Source organism: Glycine max, chromosome 18 (assembly GCF_000004515.6).
Source record: "Glycine max cultivar Williams 82 chromosome 18, Glycine_max_v4.0, whole genome shotgun sequence".
NCBI lineage: Eukaryota > Viridiplantae > Streptophyta > Magnoliopsida > Fabales > Fabaceae > Glycine > Glycine max.
In genome coordinates, this window is record NC_038254.2 from 56,943,044 (window position 1) to 56,962,491 (window position 19,448).

The following is a 19,448-nucleotide window of genomic DNA, read 5'->3' on the forward strand; positions in this document are numbered from 1 at the left end:
AGTTTTTTAAAGTCAAATCCAAATTAACATCAGTCATGGAATCCTGGGAATGAATTGTACTTAAGAATATTTTTTGAAGCCTTCTAACAAACATGCCATATTTTCTGGAATTCAATAAGATTTTGTAAAATAAATGCCTCTTAAATGATTATTTCCCTGGAATCATATTTTCCGAGTTTGGAAACTATTTTTATATAAAGTCTCTCACAATTTTTTGTTTTATCTATTAAATAAACTTTATACATGGTGTTGTAAACTCTTTAATTCAATATCAGGCTCGCATAAAAATGTGTGTGAAAAAATATTTATTAAGAGATGTTGACCTCTTGTAAATGATCCCAATACCACAATTGATTAATCCGTGACTTCTGGTCGAGAAATACTTTGGTTAAAAAAAATTAATAAACTCTTTGATCCGAGAGGTTTTAGGCTTAAAATTAAAATATGTTGAGTTGACTCTTTTAATAGGTTATATTATCGAGTTATCGTTGCTAGAAATTTTGCTGTATGCATAAGAATTTCCCCCCTTTTTTATACAATGCATTACTCATTTATTGTACATATATTTGGATAAAGTTATAAGCAAACAGATTAAACTTGGGACTATAAAGCTCAAATGAACATTCTCGCTGAAGAGTTTAATATCTCTAATATGGTAAATGGTAATAGTAAGGATCATTATCAAACATCGAAAATTTTGAAGGATTCTATGACTGTCTGCAGCCTGTCTTTCATCTTGTCCCATCTTCTCTCGTTTGCTCCTGTTGTTAAGGTGTAAAACTTACCTACAATTTATAATTACAACATAAGCAAAAACATCAATAAAAATCTTGGAATTGACTTCTGAAATTTTTTTCATAAGAATGTAATTCCGATCTCGTTAGACCTTAGTTATTTAATATTTATTTATCTAAAGCTCAAATATTTTGGTTTTAATATGAAAATCAACACATTTGAGTTTTAGACACTAGAGCATGTTTGCTATTTTTATGTAATTTTAAAGGTTCAAGGCACTTTGCTACTTTTATGTAAGTTTTAATTTTTAAATATGAAAGAATAAAAGGTCAATTTACAGACTTTATCACCAACTTAAAATATTTAAAAGGATCAAATCATACCATTGCCAATGGAGACTGTGCTGAGAGCATGACGAGTATAGTTTGGAGCCTTAGCAATGAACTCAAATTGATAGTACTTTTTTCCTTCAACATCTTGCTGAAGCATTACATAGATGGAGCAAGTCATGATCAGTGTCTTTGCAGTTATACAAACATATATATACTCACACATAAGAACCAGAGATCAGAACATTGGAGGTACTTGATGCAGGTGGCACACGTTTTGCATAAAAGAAATGATAATCACAGAACACATATTCATCAACATGATTAGATACCTTCAGAAAACAAGAAACAAGGAAAACAAATTCAAGAGTAGCATTTAGTTGCTTAAATATTTCCTATTTGACAACAGTAAGTCAGTAGCCAAATTCAGAGTTGTTTATGATGTGCTAAACACATCAATTTAACACTCTCTCCATTAATATTTGAAATCTTCACAAGTTTTTAAATTGTGATTCTTCCTTATGTCCGGAAGATCAAATCAAATAACAGAATATGATGATGACTTAACTGTTCTCAGGCCAAACACACTCAAAAACATAAAAGATTTCTGTTCTTTTTATCCAAAAGAGAAAAATGAACATTCTTCTTTGTAATCCTATTTCTAACTATTATCTAATCTTCTCTTCTCAATTTGTTGGCAATGGTTTCTGTATGAATACTACAAACCTCTAAAACTGGAATTCATCTAGTTTGCTGATGTTTTGTTAGGGAAGATGTTAAAAATTCAATAACTTACATTGTTAAGCTATAGAAGTTTTTGAAGACAAGATTTGTTTTTCTCTTAATACATTGTAAGATAGAACAGAACTTCCCAATTTAAAACTACATATGCTATTTGAAGGCAAATTCCCTTTAGCTAAGATGTCCAAATTGAAGACAGTCTCTGTAAAATAAGATTGGGATGTGAGAGTGAGACTACAATGCTACTATTGTGATTGGTGAAATCCCATCATTAGTAAAATTTCCTCATCTTCCCAGAGGACAAAGCTATCTGTGAATTGAGTCACCACGAAAGTCACCTTAGACAGAGATTTTTTTTCCCCATGATAAAGTAAAAGGGACATAGATAAATGATATCAACATTTTCAATGGTGGCATAGGAAGAATAACATTTTACTTCTTCAAGTAACTATATCCTGTGTAAAGCTTGAGATCAAAATCAAATAAGATTAGCAGAATAGAATTGCATGGGGGTCACAAAACACACATGCACTTATGTCTGCAGAACAAATATCAATGCATTAAATGTGCAGAGTCCAAATAACAAAAAAAATTACTACAAACAAGAAAAATAAATGTAAGACATCAAACCTCTTTTGCTTCTACTATCTTGGTTTTCTGGTTTGGAGGTGCCAAAACCTTTTTTATTAGAGTTTCAGCAACCTCTTGAGGGGACCCAAATTCTGTAATATCCTGTTTGCCAGTTGGTATCACATTTACACTGACGTTCTCCAGTGGTTCAATGACATCTTTGAACACCTTATCTTGACCTTCAATTACTACTTCCTGCTCACTCCCCATGATAAAAAAGAGATGAAGGAGCTAACCTTAACTTCCATTTTAGTTTTGTATCAATAAATCAACTTGATATAGATAAAAAAAGTCACACTGGTGCAGAGTGCAGACAGTATTATAACAATGCTCACCTGCCACCCGAAAGGGTAGAGAAATGAATATCCATCTTTCTTGTCCAAAACAGGCAAAAATCCCTTCTTATTTTCTGCAGCAACTGAGCCATATCAAGGGTATATCCTCAGGATGTCAGGCATCAGTATTTAGGAAAGTCTCATAAACAGCATTTGTTCCTTCCTGATCAAGCACAATTCAGTAACATATGGAAAATTTAACTGCTTATAATGCAATCTTACAAGAGTTCGAGTGTTGGTTGAACAGAAAAACTAATGGGGCAGTGGTTCCAAAGGCAATCACTTGGCGCCTTCTTTGTCTATCTGCCAAGGTATGGCAAAGGATTAAAAACAAAAATTGATATAGTCCCAGTTAATGATAACAATGCAATGTCAGCTAAGAGTAGTGTTATATCTCTAACAAGTTTTCCTAATACTTTATAAAGAAAGTATTAAATGAAAAAACAAATGCATTTAGTGTCTAGTAAACAAATAAAAATTCAATACTTACTACCATACAAAGCAAGTAGGAGGACTAGTAAAAGAATGTTGTAGGAGGATCTAAAGTTGTTTACAACAGGTATAGGGATTGGTAATCAAAACTGTTCAGATTTCATTGCGAATAACGTGTAATTCGTATTCGGATTTTTTGTGCTCCACATGACACCCCAACTACAACAGCTGCTTACAATTTCCACTCCCCATTCCCAAGAACTATTGTTTCTTCAAAAACACAAACAAGGTCAATGGCCTAAATGATTCATATGTGGGTGGGTTACATTATACTTGTGAGGGATAATTCTTGATTTAAACAACAAGATTAACATTGCACAGTGCATCTTCATCAGAAAGCTAATTTGCCTACATTGATATATAGAGGCACGCTCAAGGAGATATTGAAAGATACTTATTTATCCATTGGATTCTGAAGTATCAAAGAGCAGCAAACAAGGCATCCTAGAATGCCAAATAAACAGATATCGTGTACAAATTCTACAACCAACCAACACAAGCAACTCTAATAACACATATTACATATAACTTGTTGTAAGATAATGGCAGCTGTGAATTCAGCTTCAAGAGACCCAAATGAAAAAAGAACAAACCTTGAGAAGCTAAAGAAGCAGAGGGTTCTTGGGCAGCTTTGACAATGAAGGAAATGGCATCTCTTCGAGATGAACGAGTGGCATGCTTCTGTAACATAACCAGAGAAGAATGAATCAAATTAGCAGGAGTTAAAAGCATGAATGTGTGTGTGCGTGTGTGATTGTGAACCTGAGGGAAAGAGTTGTGGAGCATAGTTCGGTGAAGCGTTGGTGAATTCTGCAGGGACGTCATTGTTGTTGTGTGAGAATGCAAAGAACAAAGTGACTTGTATTGGTTTGTTCTGTGTGGTGGAGGACTCAGTTTTTGGAACTTTCACTTATCCATATAACAATCTACTCTCCCTCCTTACTATTTGTCCTCGTCACATCTTTTTTATTCTTTTTAGTTTAAGGAATCTCACATGCAATGGTTCACACCAGTCAATCCTTAAGTGATTCACATTTTAATTTTAATTATTTTTAATATAAAATAAATTATATTAAAAGTGATATATCTATTTATATAACTATTTGATTTAAGTACACATTTTATTATAAAATATTCTATATGATAACATTGTTAGATTTTGTAAATTTTTTTTATAAAATATATATTATAATGATTTTTAATTAATTGATCATACATAATAAATAAATAAATATATACGATATTATATCAACCTATTTTATCATACAAATTTAATTTATATACATTACTATTATAATTTTTTTGTGCATAAGATTTAACAATTTTATCATATTCTGTTTATTAATATTACGCGGTGATAAAATAAATTATTATTAAGTGTCTATGTATTTTTTACTTATAATATATATAAATTAATTTTTTACTATAAAATAATAGAATAATAAAGGTTTGTGACTTTAATGAATACATATTTACATTGTTTTTCTAATACTTATTTTTTTAATAATCAAAATTTGAGTTGATACTTAATTTAATGATCTTGTGATTCAAAATATTTAGTGCTTCGTATTTAAGTGGGAAAAGTTCGAAAAGTATTTTGCTATCAAAACAATTATTCATCCCTTCTTAATTTTATGAATTAAAATTCATAAATATGAATTGAAATCTACAAAACAAAACTAATTTTCCAACCTTTATCCATCACAACCTTGGTGCCTATCATTTTTTCTTTCCTATCCTTGCTCTCTCTCTCTTAAATTTAGGAATGCCATGTTATTTTAAATTGAGAAGTTTTAATAAATTTTTGAAATAATATTTTAAAATTAAATCCTCTCATACATATACATGATATATGACAAACACATAATTTGCTTTTTTATAATAAATTAAATTTCTCATTATTGAAAATTGGGATAATATTCATGTATTTAATAATATTTTTGAATATCAAATTTATGTTGGCTGCCAAGGAACCTAACATAATCCTATTCCTTAACTCGGCTTAAGATCGACTAAAACATAGGCGGAATTAAAGGATTGGGAAAAAGATGAAGGAAGATTGCTTAAAGAGTATGTTGCTAATTAAAAAGGAGGGAAGAAAGAACAAAAAGGATATTGTTGGAAGACACAAAGAAAGATCTCATGTAAATAATATTCTTAGAACTTTTAATTTTTAACAGTGTTGAATGGTATGGGGGAATCACGTAGTTTGTTTGACCGAGGAAGATAAAACTTTGACGTTGTTATTGTTGTCACCATATATTTTTTTTTATTCCATAACACGTGTCTATTTTAAGTTTTATAATAAATTCAATTAATATCTTCTTTGATTAATTATTCAATAAAAATATTTCAGTTTCCTAGTTTATTTTTGGGACACGTGATCTCACCATTATTTAATATTTTATTTTACATATATTTTAAACTTTCTCAAATCATTAACTTTTTTAAAAGCTTCTTCTTTCATGTTAAAATATAATATTTTGTTACCTCAATTTCTTAAAACAATTATTTTAAATTTATATTAATTTTTAATTTTAAATCTCAGCTATTTATATCATCAAACTAATCATTTCAATTATTTTAAACTTCCTCTCTTCTCTATAAATCTAATTTCTTTATATTTTTTACTTGTTTATTGAAATTTATTACTTTTATTGATTTTTTTAAAACTTATAAGTTTAAATTTTATTCAAAATAAAAATAGCATACAATGCACAAAATAACTTGCTAGTTTGAATTTGATACTTAATTCATTCACGTTACCTGGTTGAATGATGCACACCTCCTATGGAACTTGGGAAACATCTTTATTTTCTTTATTTTGGGATTTATTCTGCCATCCTCTGTAGAGTCAAATGGTGCAGACTTTACTCAGGTTTTATTTTGCTGACAAAAAAGAAAAATAACTCTGGCTTTATTTTATTTTTTAAGTGTAACAAATTGACCCGGTATGGTCAAATGATTTAGACTTCATTTTCTTTTCGAATTCTCCATCGTGCTTTTGAAAGCAACATTTGACCCGTTGTTACATTACAGAACCTTCCTCTATAATATATAAAAATACCTGTAATTGTTTTAAGTTTTAAATATTTGTTGGGAAAGAAGAATATTCATACTATTCAAAAACAAAAGAGGCATGATTTGATGTTGAAACTTTTGAATAAGCTATCCTTCACATAGTGTAACACAATAATCTTCTTCCACGCCCTCTCTTGTTAGTCTAACGATTTTTATTTTTTTTTGTTAGTCTAACTTTGAATAAGTTATTATCCTTAAAACGTTAAACCCTACCTGCGTGCCCTCTCTTGTTAGTCTAACATTCTTCTTAATTACTCATTTATTTATTATACACACATAATCTTTATATATATTTCAATCCTTATACTTAAAAACTTCTTTAGTTTCTACACATATACTTTTTAATTTGTAATTAAAAATATATGTATATAGACTCAAATGAGTTAAAATTGTATGTATAGAGAATAAAATATATAACTTTTAATTGTAGAGATAAAAACGTTAAGATTTTATATGAACTAAACAAGTAATTAAACATTTTTTCCACTTGGTTAAGTTTAGTTGATATGGTCCTATGTACATTTCCATAAACTGATAAAAGTGAATGATAATGCACAAGAATCCTTTCCATAGTAGCTAGCTTTTGCCAGATAATGAATGTAACTTGAAGCCACTAAAGATAAGTAAAAAAAGACGAGTGACAGCATAGAGTATAATTAACTTTAATTCTTGCACTACTTCTGCCATCATTCATGCGTGTAGTCTCCCAAATTTCAGAAAACTCTAAGAAGAAAACGGGTGACATTTGAGAGTGGCTGATCTATCATCTATGAATTGGCCTAATAATTAGTAAGAAAAAGTAAAGAGGTCCCTTGAATGCCATCAAGCATGAACCAGAAACACAATTGAGCACTCTAGCACTATGAAAAATTGCACAAGTTCTCAATGTTTTTTTATTTATTTTTTCTTTCTCAATTTTATCCCCAGTGGTCCTTTCGTAACTCCCAATCCCTAAAAGGCAATAACTTTTCATGATTTCATCGACAAATAAGAAACCTTTTAAAAACTTTTAGAAACACAATGGAAACTTCAACAAACTACCTTTTGATTATTTTTATTACTAGTAAGTTTTTTTTTCTTTTTGACATTTTATCTGTTTATCTTTATTTTATACTTAAGTATTTTTTTTATATAATAAAAACATTAATGAAAACTGTTCTCTATTTGTGCCACAATTATAATTTACCGACGGTGAAACTGTTTTAAAATAAAATAGAAATATTTTAATTGATTAAAACTAAATAAAACTCGCAGTAAAACAATGGATTTCTAAGATTAATCCTCGAATAATTTTTTAAAATTAAATCTACCCACACTTGAATGTGTTTATTAGCTAATTTTAAGCGCAAACAACGATTTAAACAAGTTTTTATACCATTAATTATTTGTATAAAATATATTAAAGTAAATATCATAATCACAAAAACTTAAATCTTTTAGTTATCACTTGTAACAATTAATCTATAAGTAATTTTCAAAATACAATACAACAGAAAGGATAACTTATTTAATAGAGTTTAATGGTCATATAGTGTAAAATTGTTTTACACATTTATCTAATTATAAATTATCATTAATGTGATTTTAAAATTATTATTATAAAAGTTAACAATATTATCATATATGATGATTTGTGATTAAATAAATATATAAAAAAACATATTTTTTATTTATTTAATATGAATATTAAACATTTTTTCTCATTTAAGATTTTAAAAGTGATATGAGGTGGGTCAATATTTAGATCATGTAATTTTTTAAGTAAATTATTGGTGCTTTTTGGTAATAGTAGAGTGCGATGGGACTTGGAAGGGATGGTAGATCCTATAAAAATTCTGATGCTTAAGTTAAGGAAGGATTTTGGTCTCAGTATAGTGTGTTGGTAATTATTTGCATGTGCATAACAATGTGAAACACAAAGAAGTGAAATGTAGAGAGTTTAAAGATGTTCATATCTTGTAGTCCTAAATGTCCTTGGCAACCTAAGAAGTGTTTAACAAGATGACACATTTATCATGTCAACTTGGGTGTATGTCAAATTATAAATTTCATCACTCTTCCAGTCAAGTATAATTCAAAGACCTAATTCGGGACAAAAATATTAATGCATGATTGGATTCATGTTGGATGATCCAAAATTACATTGAAATATCATCTAATACAATTTTAGGTGTTTGGGTGAGTGCTAAATATTAAACTAAATTAATAAATCATTATAGTTGTTTTGGTAAAATAAAAGGAGCAAAAGCTCCCAAAAGAAACTAATAATCCCCATGAAAACATACACTAGAAGTGTTAGCCAAAAGTCATTCATCCAAAAAATGGGAGAAAAAACATGAAATTCTTTTTGTAAGGACAAACCATCATCGACTAGGAAATCAACTTCATGCAACACATAAGAAACAATAACTTGAGTTCTAGTAAGTATTAGGACTTTGATCTCCTTCATCGTGTTAAAACAGGAACGAGAAATATTACAACCATCTACAATCAAACTAAGAATAATCGACACATTTGACTTGATTAAATTGTGCATGTAATCCTTGATTATATACTTAAGTACTTAACATATGCATACTAAAAGGATTGAAATTTGAATCATTCTCAGATTACTAATTATTATTCAAGGCAGTTTATCTAATAAATAAATAAAAAAGTGAACTAAAAAAGTATGAATAGCCATTATTAATGTTATATGTACTTACACTATTAGTTTTACATGTATAATATATGAGATAACTAATATGAGATTGTATTGACTTAATTAATAATTTTAGCTTTTGAGTATACATTTAATATTAAAAAAAGAATTTTATTTGTACATAACAAAACCGTCTAACTTAAACAATAATAAATGTTTATAACATTCCACATAAGCAATTGAGTTTAAACACTTTAAAGACTTACAATAGCTTAACCCAACCTAAGTTATATTTATAAATAATTTAATGTTATTTAAACATTCAACAAAACAAATTTTTACATTTCATCCATGTATTACACAGATTAAGTTAACAAAACTAAATTATAGATGTACACATGTATATAAAAGCATTAAATCTAACCTTGAGAATAAAATCAAACAAAATGAAAATGTAAACACATTAAATCAATCAATTCAATTTAAAACATCTAAATTACATATCTCTCACTGCGCCCCTTCACTTGGCACACCAGCACGTAACACGTGTCATCTCTAACGACTCTCGCTAAAGGACCCTAACGTAATTTCCCACCAACACAAAACCATGATCCATCATCATTGACCGTGACTTTACCAAAACACCCTTCTCCGTTGTTCCAGCTTTGCATGCATGCCTTTGTCGTCACAGCGCACACTCACTGTATCTCTGTCCCTAAAAAGCATAAACCCATAAACAAATCAATTAATATTTAACCAAATATTAATAAATACTCATAATTTAGGAAAATACCTTAAAGCACATCGACGCCGGCGTTTGACCGTTAAACCTATCAAAAAAAAAAAAGAAGAAGAAACAACAACTCTCCCAAACCCGAAGAAGGAGAAGAAGAAAACGGGAGAGGGTTCACAATTTTCGCGTGCTGCCTCGGGTGACGATAGTTTCCTCTCTCCGTGCTCCGTTTCCGACCTGAGAAGGCGTAAAAGGAGACGGTGACGGCGTGCCGGCGAAGGCCAGGACGACGTCGTTCGCCGGGAGAGAAAAACGAAGAGGCGCAGTAATAATTATCCAAGGATTTTCAGTTTTTGACTGGATCTGCTGAATTAAGAATTTTCGTTTCGGAGATAAAGAAGAGATGATGGTATCGAGAGGGTTGTTCGGGTGGTCCCCGCCGCACGTGCAACCGCTCACGCCGGTATCGGAGGTTTCGGAGCCACCGGAGTCACCGTCGCCATACCTGGACCCCGGCGCAGAGACCTCCGCGTCGCAGCAGGTGGAGGCGGAGGAGGAGATGGAGGAGCCGGAGGAGATCGAGCCGCCGCCCGCCGCGGTTCCGTTTTCGCAGCTCTTCGCATGCGCCGACCGCTTCGATTGGTTCCTCATGGCCATTGGTTCCGTCGCCGCCGCGGCGCACGGCACCGCGCTCGTCGTTTACTTGCACTACTTCGCGAAGATCATCCACGTGCTGCGGTTGGATCCTCCTAACGGCACGTCGCAGGAGCAGTTTGACAGGTTCACCGAGGTTAGATTGTTGTTTTCATGCGTAAACCCTAGGTTTTTTTGCTTTAATTTGTTTTCCCCTTTGTTTAAGGCTCAGGTGATGTTTTGCCGTTGAGATGTAATTGAAAGCTTTAATTATTGAATTCATGGACAAGCTTTGTTGTTATTAGACTGGGTTGGGGTAATGATGATGCGTATGTGGATATAGCTTGTACATGTAGGTTTTCGTTTCTGAGAGTTTGATTTGGTTCGCTTGGCTAGCTGGTGATTGACGAAGGTATTGTTAGGGTTTAAGCTATGTATATCAAAATGTGTCTTCTAAGCTGCATGTACTGTTCTATTAGTTTTTTGGTTTCGTGTCTGGAACTAAATTGGTCAATATGTGGGAACTTCCGAGTGGAGAAAATTAGAAAGTTTGTCGAATTACATTTTCTAAATCATTAACTCCTGCTGTTTCTGTAATTGATTGGACAATGAGGAGTTCAAGAAAATTGTTTAGTTCTGCTAATTTTGTCGTTGCCTTGTCTGCTTTTTAATATTGATTATTTTCATTGGCTGTGGCAGTGCACTTTTTGTTTTCATAATTTCTCCTCTAGCATTGAATTGGTGCAATGTTTCTTTAGGTATTTGTGCAATTAATTTTTCATGGAATGTCTAAGCCTTGTCTAGTCTGTATGCAATTGTAAGGGTAGATTGTTTAGTACTTTTAAGATATTTGGTCGTATCATTTTATAGTAATAAATGAAATCATCTTTGACTATCGGCCCTGTCCATAATGGTTTGTCAGTTGTCATAAATAATTTCATTACTTTAGTAATCGGTCTGTAGTTTGTTTCAACTCATTGAGTTGATTCATACAAGAGTGAGTCTCCCATGATTAGTTGAGTCATGGAGCTAATATTTAAACCTATTTATCAGCCTGAGCTTTTGGAAGTGAGCCCTCTTCTTAAACTATTTGCCTGAAGTGCACTGCTAGCTTACAATTTTTCTTATCTCATAAACATACACGGATGAAAGTGGGTTAGGGTTCCGGTTAGGATTTAATCGGTTAGCTTTTTCTAGGGTGAATTTAAGTTTAGAAACATATTGAAGTTTCATTGAGGTTAAAGGACTTGCAATTTTCAGAAAATAGGAAGGGATTTTAAAGAAAGTTTCTTTTGTACTTGATTGCTGTGGAAAGTACCTGTGGAAAGAGGGCTTTCTATTTGATATTTTTAGGGTCTTGATGGGATTGCTTTGTGTTGCTGTCTGCCAAGGAAAATAAATCTGGAAAGAATACAAAATTAAAGAAAGCAGGATCAAGTACTGGAGAAACCTAAGCACCACACTTCACATCTAAGGTTTGATTGCATTAGGAGGGTACACTTGGTCGCAATTCGCTGCCATAATTCATGAAAATGATCATTTTATTAAGAAAGCAAAGATGCTACAACTTTTTTAATAGGCCTCTTATACTATAACTTATCCTCCAATGGTATGGAATAAAGTACTCTGTAAGGATTTAGACCTCCAGCTATTATGTAGAAAACAAGACCAGATTTCAGCTAAGTAACATAAGCCCAATCTCAAATTCAACCCAAGACCATGAAACGAAAATTACGATATCCCGTTGGGTTGTAAATACTTGAAGTTGTATTCCCAGATAGGGTGGTTAGAATCTTCTACAATTCTACTTGTATTTGTCTTGTGAGTGGTTGCCTGATTCTTTCTTTTTGATTTTTGCCAAGGATGGCTATTATTATGGTGGTTACAATTTTGTTTCTCCTTGTCAAGAACTTAGAGAGTAAAAACAGGAAGCAAAGGTAAGGTAGCGGTTAATATATTGAATAAAAGGCGTTGATTGTACTGATCCTACTCCTGTATTTGTATTGAGAATATTGTTATTGGTTTCACAATGGCACATATCCTTTCCCTTAGACTGCAGTACAAGCAATAACTTCCTTAAATCCATAACACTTCCCTAAATTACCAAACTGTATGAAGACTTCATATACATTTATTGTGGCTAGTAGTTTCCTTTTTTACTATCAGATTCAGATACATTCTATTTATAGCACATTATACATTCCTTGTAAATTGCCATATTCTTTCTGGGTCTGTTGGCCTTCAGACAATAGTACAATTTGAGGAGGTACTAGCTATTGGGTGTTTTATGAACTTGTAACATTTACCAGGCTATTGTGGATAACTATCCTTAAAAGCTACATATTTGTGACTTGTTAATTGTTGTCTGGTTATTCTTTCGTTGTAAGTAAAGCTTCAAAATACATTCTGTTTGTGTTTGGCCTTTTGAGCTCTTGGAGGAGAGAGAGTAGAAGGTTTACAAGGCTTTTTTTTCTCTCCATGCAATTGATTTGGTTTTTCTACTATTTGGAGGACCTTTGAGATAGAAAGCATGAAATGCTTAAAGTCAGGGGAACATACTTTTCCTCTTCATTAATGAGCATGCTGAAGTTTTACTCCATTTTTTACTGTTGTCATGGTTTCTCTTAACTTTTTCATGATTGTGTCTCTCTTGTTCTTGTTGCTCTGCTTTTGGTATACCTTTTGTTATTTGAAATTTTGAAAAGAGGAAACTTCAGAGGTGAAATTATCTTCAGTTTTCTGCAAGAAATTGTTATTTGTGAATCAGTGGACCTTGGCTAACTTACCTTTTTTTTTCCTCTTCTGCAGCTTGCTTTAACCATTGTTTATATTGCTGCGGGAGTTTTTGTTGCTGGTTGGATTGGTAAGTTAAATGTTTATTGAAATTAATCATGAGAAGTGTGCTTTATGAGATGTTGCATTTAAGTCTTGTGCAATTCTAATGCTTTTCCCCTCCTGTTAAATAGAGGTTTCATGTTGGATTTTGACGGGAGAACGGCAGACTGCTGTCATCAGGTCAAATTATGTTCAAGTACTACTTAATCAAGACATGAGTTTTTTTGATACTTATGGGAATAATGGAGACATTGTGAGTCAAGTATTAAGTGATGTGCTGCTTATCCAGTCCGCCCTTAGTGAAAAAGTATGTCTTGTTTTAATCATGTGTATAAATTACTTCCTTTGAAAATGTTAATTTCTCTGCAGTTAATATCTTTGGATATATCTCTTGTATAATGTATTTATATGCTTTTGATGATACAGGTTGGGAATTATATTCATAATATGGCTACATTCTTCAGTGGTCTTGTCATTGGCCTTGTCAATTGTTGGCAGATTGCTTTGATAACGTTAGCCACGGGTCCGTTTATTGTTGCTGCTGGAGGAATATCAAACATATTCCTCCATAGGCTTGCAGAGAATATCCAAGATGCATATGCTGAAGCAGCTAGCATTGCTGAACAGGTTGTTTATTGTTTGAATTTTAATTGTGTTACAATGAACTAAATATTTTCCTCTTTTCTTGTGCTTATGCACAAGATAGACATATAGATGAATGCTTCAAGATTTTTGCTAGTTATTTTCTCTATAGCATGATGGAGTCACGGAGTCTCAGATTATACGTAGAGCTATTTATATTTTACATCTCAGATTATTGTATATGAAACAGTTTTGAATTAGGAAAAAATGAATATGATTGCTCTGTTTTGTTAATAAGATAAGAAATGCTTCAATTTTATCTTTAATATTTTAAATTTGAAGTGGTACTCGTAAGAATGGTGACGTGTTTTAGTGCTACTGATTCTCAATATAGATAATTTCTTGTGTTGCAGGCAGTTTCCTATATAAGGACATTGTATGCATTTTCAAATGAAACTTTGGCTAAGTATTCATATGCAACATCACTGCAAGCTACTCTTAGATATGGTATATTAATAAGTCTTGTTCAAGGGCTTGGTCTTGGATTTACTTATGGACTAGCAATATGTTCTTGTGCATTACAACTCTGGGTTGGAAGATTCTTGGTTATTCACGGAAAAGCACATGGTGGTGAAATTATAACAGCTCTTTTTGCTGTAATTCTAAGTGGCCTGTGAGAATTATTCCCACCCAACTCACATCACATATTTTCATTAAATGTTAATTATTTCACTTAAAACTTTTGTTACTTATATTCAGGGGATTAAATCAAGCAGCGACAAATTTCTACTCATTTGATCAGGGACGAATAGCTGCTTATAGACTATTTGAGATGATAAGTCGGTCATCCTCATCTGTTAATCATGATGGCACTTCCCCTGATTCTGTGCTAGGAAATATAGAGTTCCGGAATGTTTATTTCAGCTATCTTTCTCGTCCTGAAATCCCTATCTTGAGTGGATTTTATCTCACTGTACCTGCTAAGAAAGCTGTAGCACTTGTTGGCAGAAATGGCTCTGGAAAAAGTAGTATTATTCCACTCATGGAGCGTTTTTATGATCCTACATTAGGTAACTATTTTCCCCTTGATACAGTATGATTTTAACATTGCATTCAAAGTGCTCTCTATTGGTCATTGGCAGATTTAAATTGATTTGCTGATCTGTGATTCAGGAGAAGTTCTTTTAGATGGTGAAAATATCAAGAATTTGAAACTGGAATGGCTGAGGAGCCAAATAGGACTAGTCACCCAGGAGCCTGCTTTGCTCAGTTTGAGTATAACAGACAACATTGCTTATGGGAGGGATGCTACCATGGATCAAATTGAAGAGGCTGCTAAAATAGCTCATGCACATACATTTATCAGCTCATTAGAGAAAGGTTATGACACACAGGTAAAACTTGGTTGCATTATCATGTTTCCTTTAGAGTAGTATTTTTAATTGTCCCCTTTAAGCGGCAGTGAGGTTTTAATTTCCAAAACTGGTGCTCCTGGCTTTCAGGTTGGCAGGGCTTGTCTAGCTTTGACCGAAGAGCAGAAAATAAAACTTTCTATTGCTAGAGCTGTGCTTCTAAATCCATCAATTCTTCTTCTTGATGAGGTTACTGGTGGACTTGATTTTGAGGCTGAGAGGGCTGTTCAGGGGGCTCTGGATTTGCTTATGTTGGGACGCTCAACAATAATAATTGCTCGAAGGCTTAGTCTCATAAAGAATGCTGACTATATAGCCGTTATGGAGGAAGGTCAGCTTGTTGAAATGGGTACTCATGATGAATTATTAACACTGGATGGCTTATATGCAGAGCTTCATCGATGTGAAGAGGCCGCAAAACTTCCCAAGAGGTCACACTTCTCCCTTTGGCATGCATTACTGTTTGTCTACCATAATATGACATGGATCTCTTAAAATATTGGGATGATGAAAGAGGCAAGAGTTTGTTGCGAAAAATATTTCTTAGAATAATAAACCTCATTAGTGATTGTAAATATCACAGTACGACTTGTATTGACTTTAATCTAATATATAATATATTTTTGCGGATAAAAAAAAAGAATAATAAACTAATAATATTTGCACTTTCTTTAGTGCATCTGAGTGACCACTAAGCTACAGCATCAAACATTTTCTGTTTGAATAATGTTTAAGATTTCCCCGCTGGCATTTTGATGTCTTATTTTTATTTTTTTAATGATCACCAGGATGCCTGTTCGAAACTACAAGGAAACTTCAGCCTTCCAAATTGAGAAGGATTCTTCAAGTCATAGCTTCAAAGAACCATCATCCCCTAAAATGATGAAGTCACCCTCTCTTCAAAGAGTTTCTAATGTATCCCGACCTCCAGATGGCGTCTTTAACTTGCTAGAATCACCTCAAGTCCGGAGTCCACCGCCTGAGAAAATGCTTGAAAATGGTCTGGCGTTGGATGTAGCAGATAAGGAGCCATCAATAAGAAGGCAGGATAGTTTTGAAATGAGACTGCCGGAGTTACCCAAGATTGATGTTCATTCTGTGCAACGACATATGTCAAATGATTCTGATCCAGAATCTCCCATTTCACCTCTTTTAACATCTGATCCTAAAAGTGAACGCTCCCATTCACAGACTTTTAGTAGACCACATAGTCATTCTGATGATGTTTCAGTTATAATGAGAGAAACAAAGGGTGCACGGCATCGAAAACCACCATCACTGCAGAAGCTGGCTGAGCTTAGTTTTGCTGAGTGGCTTTATGCTGTGTTAGGAAGCATAGGTGCTGCTATCTTTGGGTCTTTCAATCCCCTTCTTGCTTATGTTATTGGTCTTGTGGTGACAGCTTACTATAGAATTGATGACACTCATCACCTTGAACGGGAGGTAGACAGGTGGTGCTTGATCATTGGCTGCATGGGTATTGTAACTTTAGTTGCCAACTTTTTACAGCATTTCTACTTTGGTATTATGGGAGAGAAAATGACGGAAAGAGTTAGGAGAATGATGTTCTCAGGTTCATAACTCCTCTTTCACAGTGTTTTTCTTTTAAAAAATGTATTATTTTGAACATTACTTAACCTGCTTCTATAATAATGGCAGCCATGCTACGCAATGAAGTGGGATGGTTTGATGATGAGGAAAACAGTGCTGACAATTTGTCCATGCGATTGGCCAATGATGCTACTTTTGTGCGAGCTGCTTTTAGCAACAGGCTTTCCATATTTATACAGGACAGTGCTGCAGTTATTGTTGGTCTTCTCATTGGTGCTTTGCTGCACTGGCGGTTAGCACTTGTGGCTTTTGCAACCCTTCCAATTCTCTCTGTTTCTGCCATTGCCCAGGTTTGCACCTGCTGAAATATAACTATTTTGGAAATGAACATTATTAAATTATTGTACCTGTTCTAGATAAGTGAGATCTGTGAAATACAACATGATTTTATTTTCTGGATCTTTTATTATATGAATTAATGAATGGCTTGCTAAGAGTGATAGGAGTCTGGTTGATTTACTTTAATTTTCTGCATGAAAACCATATTAAATGCAGTCTGCTTGAATATTGCAGAAATTTTGGCTTGCGGGATTTTCGAGGGGCATCCAGGAAATGCACAAAAAGGCATCTTTGGTTCTTGAAGATGCAGTTAGGAACATTTACACTGTTGTTGCCTTTTGTGCTGGTAATAAGGTAATGGAGCTCTACAGGCTGCAATTAAAGAAAATATTTAAGCAGAGCTTTCTTCATGGGATGGCAATTGGTTTTGCATTTGGCTTTTCACAGTTTCTACTTTTTGCCTGTAATGCCCTGCTACTTTGGTACACTGCAATATGTATAAAACGTGGTTACATGGATCCACCTACTGCACTCAAGGAGTACATGGTTTTTTCATTTGCAACATTTGCACTTGTGGAGCCTTTTGGATTGGCTCCTTACATACTTAAACGACGAAAATCTCTCATATCTGTGTTTGACATTATAGATCGTGTGCCTAAAATTGATCCTGATGATACCTCAGCATTGAAGCCACCCAATGTATATGGAAGCCTCGAGTTAAAAAATGTTGATTTTTGTTACCCATCTCGTCCTGAAGTGTTGGTATTGAGCAATTTTAGCCTCAAAGTCACTGGGGGCCAAACAGTTGCTATTGTGGGAGTTTCTGGGTCAGGAAAGAGCACTATAATATCTTTGATCGAGAGGTTTTATGATCCAGTTGCAGGCCAAGTTTTCCTGGATGGTAGGGATTTAAAGGAATATAACTTGAGATGGTTGAGGAGCCACCTTGGTCTTGTTCAGCAGGAACCTATTATCTTCTCAACAACCATAAGGGAAAACATTATATATGCAAGGCATAATGCAACTGAAGCTGAGATGAAAGAGGCTGCAAGAATAGCAAATGCTCATCATTTCATTAGCAGTTTGCCTCATGGTTATGATACTCATGTTGGGATGAGAGGTGTTGACTTAACCCCAGGACAGAAACAGAGAATTGCAATTGCTAGGGTAGTGCTGAAAAATGCCCCTATCTTGTTGTTGGATGAAGCTAGTTCAGCAATTGAATCTGAGTCAAGCCGAGTAGTGCAAGAGGCTCTAGACACGCTAATTATGGGAAACAAGACTACTATTTTAATAGCACATAGGGCTGCAATGATGAGGCATGTGGACAATATTGTAGTGCTTAATGGAGGACGGATAGTGGAGGAGGGCAGTCATGATACATTGGTAGCCAAGAATGGTTTGTATGTCCGACTGATGCAACCTCATTTTGGTAAGGCTTTGCGTCAACATCGGCTTGTTTAGGATGGGAGTATGTGATGTTGTGAGAGTAATTGCTACTAATTGTTGGCTCATTTTCTGCTTGAGTTGAATCACTGGTGACTTCTGCACCTGAAGGGTTTTTCCAAGAATGTCAGGTGAAAATTGTGGGTGGAAATGGGAATGATGGGACTTGGATCAGCACCTGGCATTTGTAGGCATAGGAAGAGAATACTGTAGGACAAATAGATGTGTAGGAATTTGATTATAGGATTTTGGAGTTTGGTTGGTTTGCGGACTTGGGTTGAATTCTTTTGGAAGGCAAGCAGCTTAGATTGAGGGTGTTTTCTATCCATGGCATTGATTTGTTTCTCAAGAGAGAGTGGAATCAACACTAATTCTGCTGAGGTGAGGTGACTCTTTTACAGGACTTCCTTTTCACTCTCTCTAACTATGCGTGGATGATGAACTTATTCATAACTGTAATTTTGTTCTTTTTTCTTTTTCAATTTGTGATAATTGTAGAAAGTTCAGATCGAAGAGTTGTAACCTCTGTAAATATATAGCAATAGTTTGGAAGGCATTCGTTTTGCTGCTTGAATCCCAAGTGTTTTTCCCTACATATTGAATGCATATTTTCAAGTGTATTTGGCCAAGAATCTTAATTACGTTAATAGTCTTTTAAAACATTCATTTTGTCAAATCCTTTTTACTTGTATAAAGATTCAAAGTTCAGTGCATAACGTGTACCTGCTTCGCGTCCAATCACCTGCCTCTATTCCATGAGAAAACTTCCGGGTTCCGTGCACACCAATGCTTGCTTTCATTCGCCTCCTTTTGCCTGGTTTGAGTTGATGCAGCTTTTCAAATTTATTTTTTGCACGTTTGCGCGTGACAGAAGAAGAGACCAGTGTTCTGGATTTTTGTTTTCCTCCGTTTCTCGAGATTCTGCTCTGCATT

At 33.8% G+C, this 19,448-nt stretch overlaps 2 protein-coding genes across 2 annotated transcripts; one reads left to right on the forward strand and one right to left on the reverse strand.

The window, feature by feature from the left end:
• Window positions 1–508: 508 nt before the first annotated feature.
• LOC100305918 (psbP-like protein 1, chloroplastic) lies at window positions 509–4,254 on the reverse strand. Its single transcript, XM_003552627.5, has 7 exons — window positions 4,025–4,254; window positions 3,856–3,943; window positions 2,993–3,073; window positions 2,771–2,853; window positions 2,436–2,630; window positions 1,119–1,215; window positions 509–785 (listed from the first exon to the last, which is right to left on the reverse strand). Exons 1-7 carry the CDS (start codon window positions 4,085–4,087, stop codon window positions 682–684), a joined length of 711 nt encoding a protein of 236 aa, XP_003552675.1. The 5' UTR covers window positions 4,088–4,254; the 3' UTR covers window positions 509–681.
• A 5,485-nt stretch (window positions 4,255–9,739) lies between these two features.
• On the forward strand, window positions 9,740–19,089 carry LOC100779000 (ABC transporter B family member 6). Its single transcript, XM_003552628.5, has 11 exons — window positions 9,740–10,507; window positions 13,159–13,213; window positions 13,317–13,492; window positions 13,612–13,812; window positions 14,181–14,440; window positions 14,527–14,837; window positions 14,941–15,161; window positions 15,270–15,610; window positions 15,968–16,752; window positions 16,839–17,080; window positions 17,304–19,089. Exons 1-11 carry the CDS (start codon window positions 10,121–10,123, stop codon window positions 18,531–18,533), a joined length of 4,209 nt encoding a protein of 1,402 aa, XP_003552676.1. The 5' UTR covers window positions 9,740–10,120; the 3' UTR covers window positions 18,534–19,089.
• The last annotated feature ends 359 nt before the right edge of the window (window positions 19,090–19,448 follow it).